The following is a 16,666-nucleotide window of genomic DNA, read 5'->3' as shown; positions in this document are numbered from 1 at the left end:
CCATTCAGGGAGCCCCATTTGGGACTTGATCCCAGGTCTCCCCAGGATCATGCCCTGGGCTGAAGGCGGCGCTAATCCACCCGGGCTGCCCTGAAAATTATTTTAAAAAAAATACTCTTCATATAAGTGATCAAATAACTTGACACTGCTTATTTACAATATTAACGCTATTTAGTACATCTTGTGTGAAAGCATTTTTTCCATTCTTCCATGATGTCACATCTACAAAGATAATGATGTTAATTCCATAACCATAGCTTCTTTGGTAATCCACGTTGGTTAGTTTTGTCTAACTTTCCTGAAGCTTTTTTTTTTTTTTTAACAACCGTTTTGAGGTACTGTTAGTAAAATAGACCACACATATTTCAAGTATAAAATTGGATTACTGTGTATGCACCTGTAAAATCAATATCCTGGTCCAAGTCATAACCACCTCTATTACTTTGAAAGAGTTGCCTCATGCTGCTTTATAATCTATCTGTAGCATATCTTCTACCTTGCTATGTAGGCAATTCTGATGTGCTTTTTGTCACTATAGATTAGTTTACATTTTCCAGAATTTTATATGAATGGAATTATATGGTATGTACTGTTTTCTTGCCTTGCTTCTTTCATTTAGCATAATCTTGAAATTCATCTGTGTTGTGTGAATCAGTAGTTCACTTGTTTTCATTGCTGAATAGTATTCCATTATATATATATGTATATATATGTGTGTGTGTGTGTGTGTATATATATATATATATATATATATGATCACAGTCATTAACTCACCTGTTGATGGGCATTTAAATTGTTTCCAGTTTATGATCATGTGAATGGAGATGCCATGAACATTTGTGTACAAGTCTTTATGTAGATATTTGCTTTTTTTTTTTTTTTAAGATTTTATTTATTTATTCATGAGAATACACAGAGAGGGGAGAGAGAAAGAGAGACAGGCAGAGGGAGAATCAGGCTCCATGCAAGGAGCCCGACGTGGGACTGGATCCCGGGTCTCCAGGATCACTCCCTGGGCTGAAGGCAGCACTAAACCGCTGAGCCACCCGGGCTGCCCAGATATTTGCTTTTGTTTCTCTTGGTACATACCTGGGAGTAGAATGGTTGAGTCTTATGTTGGTATATGTTTAGCTCTGCAGGTATACAGCTCTACTAAACTGTCTTCCAGAGTGATTATATATGTATTTTTAAAGATTTTATTTGTTTATTCATGAGAAACACAGAGAGAGAGAGAGAGAGAGAGACAGAGAGATACAGGCAGAGGGAGAAGCCGGTGCCATGCAAGGAGCCCAATGTGGGACTTGATCCCAGGTTTCTAGGATCACATCCTGGGCTGAAGGCAGGCACTGAACTGCTGAGCCACTCAGACTGCCCAGAGTGATTATATCATTTTACATTCCCACCAGCAGTGTGTAAGAGTTCCAGTTGCTGGAGGCTTCATATGGGTTAATATGTTTATATATTTTTATGACATACGGTTGTAAAATATGTCATGTGTATCCTAAAATTACTTCTTTTGAACCAAGATAATTGCTCCTAACTTTTGTGTGTGCTCTTTGTCTTTTTAGACCATATGTGTAAGAGCCCTAATATTTGTAGTCTTCTTCATGCCTAATTTTAATTTCCTGCCTCTTAATGTTTTCTGGTTCTGCCTTGCTATTTCTGAGTTGTCCCAATGTTTTTGTTCTTCAACAGGTTAGTAAAATTAGCTTGGTGGATCTAGCAGGAAGTGAACGAGCTGATTCAACTGGTGCCAAAGGGACTCGATTAAAGGTATTTATTTTACCAAACAGTTGACCTAGTCAATAAATGTTCTATAACGTAGGTCAGCAAACTATGGCCAGGGTCAAATTTGACCACCTGTTGCTATAAATAAAATTTTACTGGGACATAGCTACCTCTATTTGTTGATGGACTGCAAAACCTTTACAGAAACATTTTGCTGACACCTGATAAAACTTCACTGAAAGATAAGTAGCATAACATAATAGGTAAGGAGGATTTGATGGTCAAGGTGAGAGCTGGATTGTGTTTTAAGGAACAAGCTAGATGAAAGTGACACTAATGGGATAGGGACACACAAGATCTGACTGTGAGAACAGACACGGGCCTCTCCAGAGAGATGCTTAGGTAACCGGGACAGAAAGTGCATACTGGTGAGTGGGGAGGAGAAGGCTGCATCCATCAGCTTTTGGGGCAAGTCATTGTGAGGCAAGTCATTTTGGGGCACCTCAGGACTGAGGTATGTGGTCCTGGCATGGCAATAAGTGGTTGGGGAGACCGTGAGGATCAAAAGAGGTTTTTAGAACTTGTCATAAGTAAGCAAACAGTGCTGGCACAAGGCTTAATTATATCCTATGCATTATAGATGATATGGCAATAGGAGAAATTCTTCATAATCATTCTTTCACGTTTGGTATTGATTTCAGGAAGGAGCAAATATTAATAAGTCTCTTACAACTCTGGGCAAAGTCATTTCAGCCTTGGCAGAGGTGGTAAGTATTATATACTGGGTTGCATGGGAAAACTTGTCTGTTCAGCAAATATGCTTGATATTTTATGTGTTTGTGAAGACTGACCTTCTTTGGTCCTTTTGTGCAATCTTGCTTTTCTCCTTTTAGAGCTTTTCAGATAAGATACTAGGTGTAACACACTTTGACTTTCTATTGAATGTAAAAGAGATTAAGGAGAGTGAAAGTAAACATAGATCTGTAAAGTCTAGACTGAAAACTAGCTCTTTACAGAGACCTAGGGTTTGATTACTTTTTTGAGCCTTGCTTCATATCTCTCATCAAAACCAAGGGTTTTTGTTGCATATTCTTTTCCTATACAATCTTTTCTAAGTAGGAGGAACATTTGCCTTTGGAGAATGCTGTTGATTTGGGGGCCAATAATATATTTTATAAAATTGTGTTATTCTTTCCTATTTTTTAACAGTGGACACTAAATCTGAAACACTAAAAATTCACTAAATTTTGAATTGAGGGCTTCATTTTTGTAGGTTTAAGGCTAAGGAAGTATCTAGTCACTGCGTACTCTTACTTAGTACATTATTTGAATCCCTAAAAAGAATCAAATGCTTCCTTGCTTATTTCTGAAAAGTCATTCTCAATTTATTACCTTAAAGTACTTTTTGTGTGAAGGCTTATCCTGTGTTCTCATTCTTTCTTTCTTTCTCTTAAATGCTTCATCTGTAGGATAACTGCACCAGCAAGGTACGGTGGTGTTTGATAGAAATGAACTAGGTATAGAATCAATTGTGGTGATTTTAAATTCTCGGCAGGATGTAAGGAAGCATAAGTAGGAATGGAACCTTGAAAAATAACTTTTTGTTACTTGCTTTCTGGCTCTGGAATTTAGAATTGCTGTTTAGAGTGACCATGAATCATGAGACTGCCCACCAAACCTAATTTAGGGAACATGATGTGCTTTGGAGAGGAATTTAGAATAAAGGAACAAGAGAGAAATTGAGGAATCTTCTATATAATGTTATCATAATGATGTTTCTCTTAGTGATCTGTAGGTCTGTCACTTGAAGAAGTCACTTTTTTTTTTTTTTTTTTTTGAAGAAGTCACTTATAAACCTCTTGAAAGGGCAGTAAAAAGATTTCTTCCAGGTACCATTTTAAAACATAGCTGCCTTCTTGAAATTATTAGGATATTTTTCTTAAACCTTTTTTGTATAATCTTCTTGTGAAAAGTCATGGATTTTTGAATTGTTAAAAAATTTTTTTCCTACTCTGGTTATACACAAAGTGAAGGCTGTAGAATCAAGTTTAACTGTATCTAGAACACAGGGTCTTTGCATCCTTTTAATCCCAAAACAGTAGACTTTTCCTTTTATTTCTATTTAAATACTCTTAAAATTTCTTAGTACTATTTTGCATCAATAATAGAGCCCTCAACAGTTTGTTCTGAATCACATGAATAACATTGGAGATAAAGACAATATCTGCAATGAAATACTTTATATTCATACTTGTAATATATAGGTTTATTCTCTACTTTGTACAAAAATTACTTAATAAAAAGTAATACTTTTTTTCGGTTTCTTTCAGCTTATTGGAAAAAGCTGCCTTCAATAAAAAGTCTATCTGTTATTTGATATTATGTATATGTAGATATTCTTCAGAAATCTAATCTAAGTCCCAGAACCATGAAAGCTGTTAAAATGTGCTTTTTCTAACTTCATGTCCATTTGCTCATTTTTTAATATTCTTTATCAACCGAAGGAAAAGTTTATAAAATATTTATCTACATATTTCCCATATTGCTCTGTGCCACAATAATTTGCAAATGACTTTTTTTAGAATTAGTTTTGGAAAACCTTGTTTAGTACTTTGCATCTATGCTGTTAACTATATAACCGAACAAAGACAAATTTTAGTTTTTACATAATAAGCATAATATTTGGTGAATTAAAACGTACTGTTATTTCCACTGGGGAGAGAAACAGGATTATTACCATCCATACTTGGTAGTACTTCTTTTTAGAGAGGCCAGTGGTGTAAGTAAACCTTTTTCTGTAATTACCGAGGCCCTTGTGAGAACAGTTGAGATTAATTTGTGTAAGAGAGCAAATGCAAAAGAAGTGGGTAAAATTCTGAGATACTTTCAAATGGAAAAGTTGGAAGTTCTATTTATGCTTCTTTATTTAGCTGCTCCTTCTTAAATTAGTCTAATTGACCAAAATGAAAATAGAACATTTTTTGGCAAAGAGATATAGCTTATTTTTATGGTACTATTTGCAGTCCTCATAACTGACATACCTTAGATCTTGCAGCATTTTCAGTAAACCACAGGCCAAGTGGAGTGTTCAGGTGTGGTGAGGAGCTAGAGAAGGAAGAACTGAGGTCTCAGGCCTCAAGAATTTTGTTGTGGACTGACAGTCCTGCTAGTCTGTGAATGACTGAGAAGGTTAATTCTCCCTAGAGTTCTGTGTCATTTAGAAATAGATCCTGTTATAGGAAATGACTCTCATTGGTGGAAAGTGTGTCTGTGGGTGGAATGGGATGAATTGGATGGGACATTTTGGATAAGAGATGGAATTATGGAATTAAAGTGCTACTTGCCGGTTTCCTTTCCTCCTCAACAGACCAGAGGTCAGCTATTTAGCACTGCTTTTCTGAATACACATACTTTTACAAGAGCTAGATCATCCTTAGTTTAACCTCACATTATACGAGGAATGGGGGGAGATGTTTTTATCAGTGAACCCTGGCTTCCCCCTTAGTGGCTTCTTAAATTATCATGACCTGGTCATCAGCCAGGACATATTGCAGTAGCTGTTATCTTCAAAGAGTTTTTGTTAATTTTTACTTTCAAAGGATATAATTTCCTCCATTTTAACACTGGCTTTGCATTGGTGCCTTTTGCTCTATCTCATGATAATGAGAAGGATCATAGCAGTATAGGTAAATACTTGACACATATATACAGACAATTCATCTTGCAGGCTTTACAGGTCTCCAGATTAGCAAATCACATCACTGTCTTGGATCTTTTCACTCTGAGTCCTAACTCTGTTGGTTGGACTTATTTGGAGTATAATTTCCTTCCAGAGAAATCAAATGTATATTACTTTCATAAGAGTTGTTAGAGACGCAACAGTCCACTTAATGATTTGATGGTGGGCCAAGTAAATTTGTTAACTAAATGACTTGCTCCTACACATCTAACCTGGAATGCCCAGTATTCATACTTGCCCCTCTACAACAATAAAAAAATCATTGTTTGAGGCTTAGAAATGAGATGATATTAATAAATTATTATTATTTTGTTATGTGTGATAATGGTTTATGGTTATGTTTAAAAGAAAAAGGAAATCTTTCTCTGTTGGAGATATGTATCTGGAATATTTATTTTTAGGTGAAATGTTGGATTTGCTTTAGAGCACTACCAGCTATAAAAGATAAGATGTAGACAGGATATTAGATAATAGTATTGATATTAAATTTCCTGAATTAAGTCATTGAACTGTGACCATGTAAGAGAATGTCCTTATCTGCTGGAGTATTTAGAGATAAAAGGGCATGGTGTCTGCAATTTATTCTAAAATGGTTTAGGAAGAAAAAGTGTAAAGTGATTGAGGGGTAATAGAAACCTGATTGGCAAAATATTGATAATGGTTGGAGTTGCATGATGGATATATGGTAGCTTATGCTACTCTCTAAACTGTTGTGTATGTTGCAAATTTTTCAAAATAAAATATAAAAAGGAAAAATTACTTTATTACATGAACTCTGGATATTACGAAGAATTGAAGCCATGAGTGCTAATTTCAACAGTGATGGGGTTCTACTGTAGTTTACTTACAAACTTTAGACTGGTTTGCCTTTCATGTGAATTTTTCCTCTCTAACCATGCTAAAACCATTTCTTTCTGTTTCATAGAGTAAGAAGAAGAAGAAGACTGATTTTATTCCTTACAGGGATTCTGTACTTACGTGGCTCCTTCGAGAAAATCTAGGTATGTTGATCACTGGTGTGTAGTTATCTTTTTAAAGCTGTTTACTGTGGTTAATTGTCTTGTGTATTTGTTTTGGAGAAGAATAATCTCCACATATCCATGTCACTAACTTGACTGCTGTCTTCTTTCTGAAATTTTTACTCATGATTTAAACTGGTTGGATTTGCTAGCTTTTTAATCAGCGTTTTCTCTCCTATCTTTTGACCTTGGAATGTGGACTGTGGTGTGGTTGTCTTCCTAACCATACCTGCTTCAAACCATTGCTCCTTCAAATCTCTATGGAAACTCCATGTTACCTTTCTGCTGATGGTTTTGGATCTTCAGGTCTTTGCTCTTTGTTCTCTGTTTTGTTAGCCTCTTTCTCTCCTTCCTGATGAGAAGGGAGTGATCAGCTATGTCATCTGTCGCTGACATAAGGAAGAGGCTGAGAAGAGCCTGTTGGGCTGTTCACATCACTGTGACTTTCACTCCCTACCTAAGAGTACTTGGGTGGAGTGGCTGAGATCTTAAACGAGGAGAGGGAAACCGATCATAGTAGGTCTGAGCACCAAGATTAAGAGTATAACAGTGCCCCGCATAGGAGCATTCAATACATTTGTTGACTCTTAATTAAATTTTAGGATTTGAGATGGTATTGTCTAATATGACACATTTAATAAAATTCTTTCTAAAATGAGTATGATTTACAGTAACTATGATTCATCATCTTAGGTGGCAATTCTCGGACTGCAATGGTTGCTGCTCTGAGCCCGGCAGATATCAACTATGATGAAACTTTGAGCACTCTGAGGTACTCCAATTGATCTCGATAACTGAATACACACTGTGCAACCATAAGTTATTTTGTTATGCCATAGGGACTTTCTTATGTTACATGGATAATTTTTTATGTAAGTAATAACCCCATCCCTCTCATAACAGGAAAAACATGGGTTGGGGAGATTTTTATTTTTATTCATTGTGTTGAGGGGATTTTTATTATAATAGAATTTACCTGTTTATGGTTTTCAATCTCAATTTCAATTTCTTAAAATTTTCATTGCTATAAAAAGAAGTGTTGCCTTGTAGGGTTTGTCATTATAGAGATGCTCATATCTTAATAAGTAATGCAAATAACAATACACGTAGTGTTAAAAAGTTTATGGAACTTTAGCTAATAGAATATAGAATATAGTTGGCCCTTGAACAGTCCAGTGGTTAGGAGTGCCAGCCCTCTGCACAGTCAAAAATCTGCATCTATAAACTTGACTCCCCATTCCGTGTATTACGTATATAATATACAGTATACATGTATATATGTATATAATGCCATACTGTTTTCTTAGAATAAAGTGAGTGATAGGAAAGAACATGTTATTAAGAAAATTATAAGGAAGAAAAAATACATTTACTGTACTGGAATGTATTTATCGAAAAAAATCTGATATAAGTAGACCCATGCAGTTCTAACTTGTATTGTTCAAGGGTCAGCTGCATTTCTATATATGAATAAATTTTTATTACTTTAATCTGGAACTTTCTACTCTTTTCCCATTGATGGAAAGAACCCTATGCACTCTGACAAATGCATTGTGAGTCCTATTTCTGGTATTTATTTCTCTTTATGATTTTGGTTAAATCACTAAATTTCTTCTGAGTTTTTTTCTTCATCTTGATGAGATACTATAAAACTTTCTGAAAAAAAAAAAAACTTTCTGTGCTTATGTTATTATTAAGACTCATAAAATGTGTAAATTTAGAGATAGAAATAATGGTATGTTACTTATGAGAAGTAGAGTATCTGAGGAATGGCAAAAATGAATGTTCTTTTTGGATATAGATATGCAGATCGTGCAAAACAAATTAAGTGCAATGCTGTTATCAACGAGGACCCCAATGCCAAACTGGTTCGTGAATTAAAGGAGGAGGTGACTCGGCTAAAGGACCTTCTTCGTGCTCAGGGGCTGGGAGATATTATTGATAGTAAGTGAATTAAGGATCAACATGCTACTCTTTTCCTCTTCAGGGTTCCTAGATTTAAACTTAGATTCAAAGAATTTGGTGAAGTTAGATGGTAGAAAAAAGGCTTTTTGGTTTTTTTTTTTAACTTTAAAAAAAATCCAATGAAAATAATCTCAGAATCTTTCTTTATGTAGTATATAGTAGGCTATCCAGCTGAATTCATGGAATTAGTTTTTAAAATGTAAATATTTATTGCTTGCATTTTTAATAGATTTTCATTTTAGATTATCAGTGAAGTTTATTTGGAATGTTGAACTTATTCTTACTGAAATATTAATCATTTTATAAAAATGTTACTTAAATTTTTTTTTGTATTAGGGGCTTCTCTGGATTAATGTAGTAGCAGTAATATACATGTAACAAACCCACTGTTCCAGTCTCCTTTCAGAGAAGATAAACTTTGAGTGATATCTTTCCCTTCCTGCAAAATGATTGAAGAATACTCCTCACCCAGTTCCCTCTGAACACATGAAGGGAAAAATATCCATTTCCTGTCAAGCTGAAGAATTAGACTTCCAGAGAGAATTATTTTGCAGCATTGTTTTAAAATTAGTCTTTTTTTAACCTCAGTGATCTGCCTGCATAATGCCTAATTAGAAGTTGAGTTAACTGGACGTTTCAGGTAGAATAGCATATATGGGTTTATTTGACAAAATATTTTTTATTTTTTGAGTGAAAAATTAATAGTTTGGAATTTTAATAAGATTTTCAAAGTGTCTTCCAGTTTAGTTCTTCTTACTGATTAGTACCCGAGTTTAAGTGAATAGAGTGTGCAAAATGATAATATATTCTTAATATTAATTTTTTTCATCTTCACAAATGCTAAATGCTGCTCTGTTCCCTCTCTGTGTCACTGCTGAACCTGAACTTTGACCCTTCTTGTATTTTCCCTCCTGCTTACCTTCAGTTGATCCATTGATCGATGATTACTCTGGAAGTGGAGGCAAATGTGTGTATTTCATGTATTGATTATTTCCAGTACTCTTAATTTGCTAATCTGCCTCTGCTGGATCAGCCTTAAAATGAGCTTTGCATGCCAGCAATCCTAACAGGGAAATCCCAGACAGAGCATACTGTAGATTCAGAAATGATCCTGTTTTTGCCCTTCTCCATTTTGCAAACACTACTGTATTTCAGTTCATGACTTAAGTAGTCAAGAGGCTTAATCTCTTGCTGCTTCTCCTCTTCAGTTTTTCCACTTATGTGATTAAACTGAGTCCAAAGTCATAGAGGATGATTGATGATAGCAATGACAGCACCTCACATTTCCTGAGTGTTTATAATGTGCTGGGCTCTATTCTAGGGACCTTGAATGTATTCTCTCATTTAATCCTGTCACTGATTCTGGAAAAAGTTCCATTATGCCCATTTTACCAATGAGGACACTGCTTGCATCGGGTGGTTAATTTGCTCCTGAGATCTCATGGTTTCTGTGTAGATTGGATAGTATAACTCAGAGCCCCAGCTTTTAAAAATCATTACCTTTCTGGCCTCTTGAAATCCTTCAGGGTCTGATTATTTAATAGAAAAATCCTTTTAAATTAGTTACGTAATTCTGAGCCTTGCTGTGCATATAATTAAAAACAATCACTTCCTGTTGGCTAAACTGCCCATGACTATCTCTGTGAGTATTGGATTAGCTTATGCTGATGCTTATGCTTAGTTAGTTTCCTCTATATCTTGGGCCTCAGTTTACATGGTGGTTCGGAAAACCTTTTCTTTCCCTCCTTTTCTGGAATTAGAAATTAAATTTTAAAAACTTGAGTGTAAAAGAGGGCATTTTATGAAGGATCACACTAGTTTGTTCTCTCCATAGGTATCATTAAGTTGGTGAGGACATGATTTCTTACCCTTGTAAGATAATTCATGAGGGGATTTTTATCTTAGAAGAAATGAAGAATATGGGCAGCCACGGTGGTGCTGCGGTTTAGTGCCGCCTGCTTCCCGGGGTGTGATACTGGAGACCCAGGATCGAGTCCCACATCAGGCTCCCTGCATGGAGCCTGCTTCTCCCTCTGCCTGTGTCTCTCCCCCTCTCTCTATTGCTCATAAATAAGTAAATAAATTAATTAATTTAAAAAAATAAGAAATGAAGAATCTTGACTTTTTGGTTGTTTTAGATTTTAATTGATTTGCTTGTTCAGTTAATGAGGCACATAATAGGGCTTGACAGGGAGGAAATGCGTAGGAGAAAGCAAATGTAGCCCTGGCCACTGTGATGAGGCTGGGCCTTGAAGACACAATAACACTCCAATACAGAGTGACTCTTGGACTGGAACAGCTCTGTCTGAGATTTCCAAAGCTGACTGATACCAATGTGAGAAAGACACCATCTTGTTCTTGCTTTTGTGCTCCAGGTGGTGCTGCTATCAGCTTGTTGCCTCTTTTGAGCAGTTGTGGCATCTCCCAAAATGCTATGCATGACTAAGTTTTAATTTTGTCTCCATGCAGGAAAGCAGCCCTGACTACTTCTGAATTTCCATTTTGATCTACTTTAATTTCTTTTAGGGCTTGCATGTGTCCATTGGATCTTCTAAACTCCACCCATCGTATTCTTTCCTTCCTTGCTGCCATCACCTGATGGCTGTTTTTTTTTTTTTTTACTCCAGTTCCTATCCTACTTTTAAAACTTGCTTGTTTTCCTATGTTCTATATTTGCAGATGGTGGTTTTCAAACTGTGTTGAATCAACCACTGGTTTCAAGGGGTTTCAAGAACTGGCTTTGATTAAGTAGACATGAGTAGACCCAAAGAGGACAAATAATAATGTTTTCTGACTCTTTGTATTGACTTGTATCATTTAAGGAAAACTTAGTTTTGGTGTGAATTTTAAGTATTGTAGTTTTTTCAAATTTTAAACATGAGCTAATTTAAAAACTAGAAATCCATCAATACCTATGGTTTTTCTCTGGTGTTTGACAAGGATGACTAATGAAGGAAAGTACAAACAGCAAATTAATGAATTTTGTATTTGTGGCTCTTTTTATCAAAACTAAATTTAAAAACAAAACTTACAGTTCTACTAAAGACCTTAGTAAGTGAAAATATATCCTTGAAACTTGCATTTCATAGGAACTTGGCTTACCAGTGACTCATGGTAGTACTGTTAGGCAGAGTAAGAGCCTTACTTTGCAATAATTAGCAAATAGCCTTGATTTTTGCTTACTCTAACAGATTAATGTAAACTGTAACAGCTTCATTAATTTGCTAATTGTTCTCCCTGTTTAGGTAATTGGCCTTGAGTTCTTAACCAGAACTTAACATTCTTGTGATTTCTACATTGACCTCTCTTTTTTTTAAAAAAGGCATATTTTAAAGATCCTTTTTAGCATGTTAGAATGTTGCTATACAAAAGGACACTACAGATTTTTGTTTGACCTGTAATATCTTCTTGGGAATTTTTACTGAATGCCATGAAATATTGGGCTAGGTTAATATTACTGATAAATAAATGATCATCTTTTTTCCTGTACCATTACAAACTACTGGAATTTAAGAGTAGTGTAAATCTAAAATGTTGTAGATTTGGAGCTGTAGAAGGAATAAAAGGAATGTAGCATGTCTTGTTTACAGGAGACTGCCTGAGCATTATCCTTTGAGGCTCTGGTTACGCCCTTCCAAATACAATGTTAACCCACCCTGGGATTTTTTAGTTTCTAAATTTTTTAGTTTCATAAGTGGTTGTTAACCTCTAGGATACCAGTATTAAAAACAGACATGTTTTAGAACTGCCATCTAGAACAATTATAACTTGTCTTTGTATTATAACGTGTCTTTGTCTTGGCGCTTTAATGCTATCCTTTCTTACGCTGGTGTTCCTTCCTGTCTTTTTTCTCCCTCTGCTCCTTTCCCTCTTTTCTACCTTTTCTGCCTTCCCTTCTTTCTGTCTCCCAGATCTGAAAGATTTTCAGAACAATAAGCATAGGTACTTGCTAGCCTCTGAGAATCAACGCCCTGGCAATTTTTCCACAGCATCCATGGGGTCCCTTACTTCATCTCCATCTTCCTGCTCACTGAATAGTCAGGTGGGCTTAACATCTGTGACCAGTATTCAGGAGAGGATCATGTCTACACCCGGAGGAGAGGAAGCCATTGAACGTCTAAAGGTAAGTAATAATTCAAACTGAATGAAAGGTGTTTTAAGTAGCTCACAAAGCAGAGTTGGACTTAAAAATCACTGAAATTTCTGTTCAGAATATGAAAGAACTTTCTAACTATTAGAGGTGTCCTGAAAATGGAATTTGCTGCTTTATAAAATAATTTCTTTTTACCAGAATGCTTGAATTTGACATGGCCAGGCAGAGGCTAGAGAGATGTATGGGCAGGTGATAGGTTGGCAATGAAAATAACTGATAAATAGATGTGTCCTTTAATTCTGAGGTAGTTTATAAGTCACAGGGAAATTGTTTAGTTAGAAGTTTAGTTGGAAACTTGTTAGAAGTACTTGGTTTCATTTGAAGATGGAATTCTGTATAGAGCCATGTTTGTGTTAGTAGAATAAATAGACAGCCGAGAGAAAGTTTGAACAGGTGAGTAGCTATACTAGGTTTATGCAGAGACATGTGAAATGATAACTTGTGGAAGCTCACAGAAAGTTCCTGCCATGAAAGGGCTGACTCCTCCCATGCTGGTGCACAGGGGATCGTGTGCTATGCGCTTGCACCCTATGTGTGCAGGTCCACCTGCCATGGTACTGAGTTTTGCTTTCGCGGTCTGTGGTTGGTTTTGTTGAGTTCTTTCTTGTCTCTCTTCATGAATATAAAAATGAGCAGAGCAGTTCCTGCTGACCCCTGACTCCTGGTTTCTCCCTTCCCCTCAGTGACTGTAGTGAGAACAGACCTTGCCATCCATCAGATCACTGCGACAGTATCACAAATGCTTTTTCTTTCCCTGCTCACTACATCCAGGGTGATCATTTGATCCACACCTTTGGGCCTGTGTGTTTCTAAGTGCCAGGGCAGGAAAAACAAGGAGGGCAGAGAAAGGTTTTTTTCAGAAGCTGGGAATTGCAGTTGTGCTTGCACCCAGCAGGCCTTTTTATGTGGCGCTCAGTATTCTCCACAGCTGCTGCTGCTTGCTTGAGGACTGTTGAGAACAATGGCATACTTTGACAAATGAATGATGGAAAAGGTTTGGGGAACCTTTTCACCACTAAAAGAGAAAGAAGCTTGATAATTAAAGATGGCAAATGCTTTCGCTTTGGTTTTCAGGTGAGACCAAGAAAGATTTTATATGAAGCATGGGACTCTGCTTTTTAGCCTACATTTTCCCTCAGCATTTTTTTACTCACTTCTAAAGTGAGGTATTTCAGAAACAACAGTAATGTTCTTGTTTCTTCCTTCAGAACATGTTTGTAGGAAGTGGGTAAAGTTCTGAAATACCTAGCGAAGGGAGAAGGGTGAGAAATCTTTTCATTTCGTTAATTGTTGTAAATGGAAGGGTAATTTCTGCTATTGTAAAATTGCCTTTGAAATTGTAATAAAGACGTTAGTGAAGCCCATGCACGCTAACTTTTTGTGTCTGTTTTTTCACTATGGGCATTGGTGACAAAGTTGCTGTGCAGGGTTCTGTTTGGGTCAGTGGGGGAAATGCAGGGGTTCTCTGGGAAGGAAGTGAAATCTCCTACTATTTAATATAAAATGTTCTTTATTTGGGGGGGGATTTTGAATCTTACTGTATCGCCTTTTAAAGCCTTAGTGTACAAATAAGATTATAATTTCCGTTAACTCACATCTTGACGTAAAAGAAAAAAAATTCCTAATTGCCAAGTGGGACCAACTGAAAATAGTGTTGGAAGTTAGGAGTCAAGACATTAACCAGACCCTTTAAGAATTAGGTCATCCAGCGCCTTGCAAATAGTTTCTGGGGAATAACACTGCTATTATTCAGGGAACCCTCCCCCAACTTCCAACTTCCCACCCAAACCAAAACAAACAAAACTATTACTTTTATCACAAAATGAATTTCTCTGTTTTAATTTTCCCTTAAGTCAACATAAGCGAAATCTTCCATTTTCCCTAGCTTTAGATAATTGCTTCTTGATGATTTTGCATTGCATCTTGAGTTTTTAATGCAGCACAGCAGTCCACTGAGGCATACGCGCCTTCGTTCTGCTTCAGTTTTGTGAACAGTGAGAATTCCGTCCAGCAGACCTGGGTAGACAGCATCTTGCGTGCGCAGGGCAAGCTGTGGTTATACCACAGAAGTGCTTGAGAATTCCTCGTTTTTAGACTATTTCATTGTTGAGTGTGTAGGAGCTGCATTCCTAAGACATGATACTGCAGGAGAAAAATACTATAATGGAAAACAGGAATAGAAGAGGTTAATTTACTTTCCTAACCTTTTATTTCCCTTTGCTTCTCTTTATTTTTGATTTCAGAAATACGGTTAGTTGGCAAAATACTTTTGCAGAATGTGTTGCTACTGCTTAGCTTTTTGAATAGCTTCTTGCCTTGAGGAAGAGACCCATGTTACCCCATCATAAAGATCTCGACCCCTCCACAAGCCTCTCTGGCAAAAGAGAATGAAATGTAATTACTTTCAGTTTTTAATCACAATTCAAACTGAATTGGAATGTGTGTATCCTTGATTTGGATTCTTACTCAGTAAGAATTTAAATACGTAACTATAGCTACTATGTGGTAACTCTGGTGCTTGTTTATTAGTCTGGCATCAGAGTCAGTACTATGAGTGCCATCGGGTAGGCTTGGACTATAAATATCCCTAAGTATCCACTACAGAAGCACGCAAGGGCAGATGCTGTGCTAGGCGACCCGAGGGCCCCACGCTTGGAACGCACTTGTGGAGCACGCTTGGAACGCACTTGTGGAGCATGCTATGTTCAGTACAGTAAAACCTTGGCTATCTGATGGCTTCAAGGAATGTTCCATGTAGTAAGCATTTAACCTTTTATATATCACAGTTTAAACTGTGTTTTTTTTTTTTTCATGGAAGTATTTCTGGCTTGTTCTGTGGATTTCTCTGCCACCTTAAACTGAATCATGACAAGGAAATTAAATTGTGTTTAGCTGTGTGAACATGATTATTAGTGAGTGCTACATAGATAGGTAGACATTCATAATGTGAGTTGAGTGGTGCCTGAGTCCAATATGTCTTGGAGCTTTAAAAAGTTCCTGATGGGGATACCTGGATGGCTCAGTGGTTGGGTGCCTGCCTTCAGCCCAGGTCGTGATCCTGGGATCTGAGATTGAGTTCTTCATCGGGCTCCCTATGGGGAGCCTGCTTCAACTCTGCCTATGTCTCTGCCTCTCTCTCTCTGTGTCTCTCATGAATAAATAAATGAATCTTAAAAAAAAAAAAAAAAAACTAGTGAGCTCAGGAACTTTTTTTCCTGAGGTTAGTAGTTTTTTGGGGGGAGGGGGGATTTTTTTGTATGTACTACCTGCAGGGAAGAAGGACTCTTAAAGATTGTCTTAACTCCTCATTTTTGAAGTATGCATCCCAATTTCAATTTAATCTTAAGTTGGGTTTCTAGAGTGTGTTATAGACAGCACTGGGTACCAGGGTACCAGGCCTGCCTGCAGAGTAAGTAGACAACTCAGAGACCAAAAGCCATCTCTTGTCAACATCTCAGTTTTATTTATGCTAAGTGTGCTATTCAGACTTGAAGAAATAATATCCTTGACTGACTGACTGACTGACTTACCTACTTATTTATTTATTTATTTATTTATTTATTTATTTATTTATTTATTTATTTATTTATGATAGTCACAGAGAGAAAGAGAGAGAGGCAGAGACATAGGCAGAGGGAGAAGCAGGCTCCATGCACCGGGAGCCCGATGTGGGATTTGATCCCGGGTCTCCAGGATCGCGCCCTGGGCCAAAGGCAGGCGCCAAACCGCTGCACCACCCAGGGATCCCTCCTTGACTCTTTCTTAATTGATGGTGAGCGGTTTTGTAGAATATTTTCTTCCTTTTTCTTTTCCTTTTTTAAAAGATTTTATTTATTTATTTATGAGAGATGCAGAGAGAGGCAGAGACACAGTCAGAGGGAGAAGCAGGCTCCATGCAGGGAGCCTGATTTGGAACTCGATCTCGGGACTCCAGGATCATGCCCTGTATTGAAGGGAGATGCTCAACTGCTGAGCCACCCAGGCATCTCTGTAGAATATTTTCTTTAAAGCCTATTAATTTCTGCCTTAATTGAAGAAAGAGCATCAAGAGTCAAGAAACTC

General features: G+C 36.9%; 1 protein-coding gene across 11 annotated transcripts in view; it reads left to right on the top strand.

Moving 5' to 3' along the window:
* Positions 1–16,666, top strand: part of KIF1B (kinesin family member 1B) — a 149,688-nt gene that overhangs the window by 53,710 nt on the left and 79,312 nt on the right. For 3 of the 11 annotated variants that reach the window (XM_072819697.1, XM_072819688.1, XM_072819689.1), the window contains exons 8-15: positions 1,696–1,773; positions 2,430–2,495; positions 3,198–3,215; positions 6,393–6,468; positions 7,180–7,258; positions 8,288–8,430; positions 9,377–9,418; positions 12,363–12,574. In XM_072819697.1, coding sequence (XP_072675798.1) covers positions 1,696–1,773; positions 2,430–2,495; positions 3,198–3,215; positions 6,393–6,468; positions 7,180–7,258; positions 8,288–8,430; positions 9,377–9,418; positions 12,363–12,574 — 714 coding nt within the window. The remainder of the gene's footprint in view (positions 1–1,695; positions 1,774–2,429; positions 2,496–3,197; positions 3,216–6,392; positions 6,469–7,179; positions 7,259–8,287; positions 8,431–9,376; positions 9,419–12,362; positions 12,575–16,666) is intronic. The other 8 variants (XM_072819698.1, XM_072819696.1, XM_072819699.1 and 5 more) reach the window with 6 other exon arrangements.

This window comes from Canis lupus, chromosome 3, assembly GCF_048164855.1.
Source record: "Canis lupus baileyi chromosome 3, mCanLup2.hap1, whole genome shotgun sequence".
Classification (NCBI taxonomy): Eukaryota; Metazoa; Chordata; class Mammalia; order Carnivora; family Canidae; genus Canis; species Canis lupus.
The sequence above is the reverse complement of the archived record's forward strand: the minus strand, read 5'-3'. Positions and strand labels throughout refer to the sequence as shown.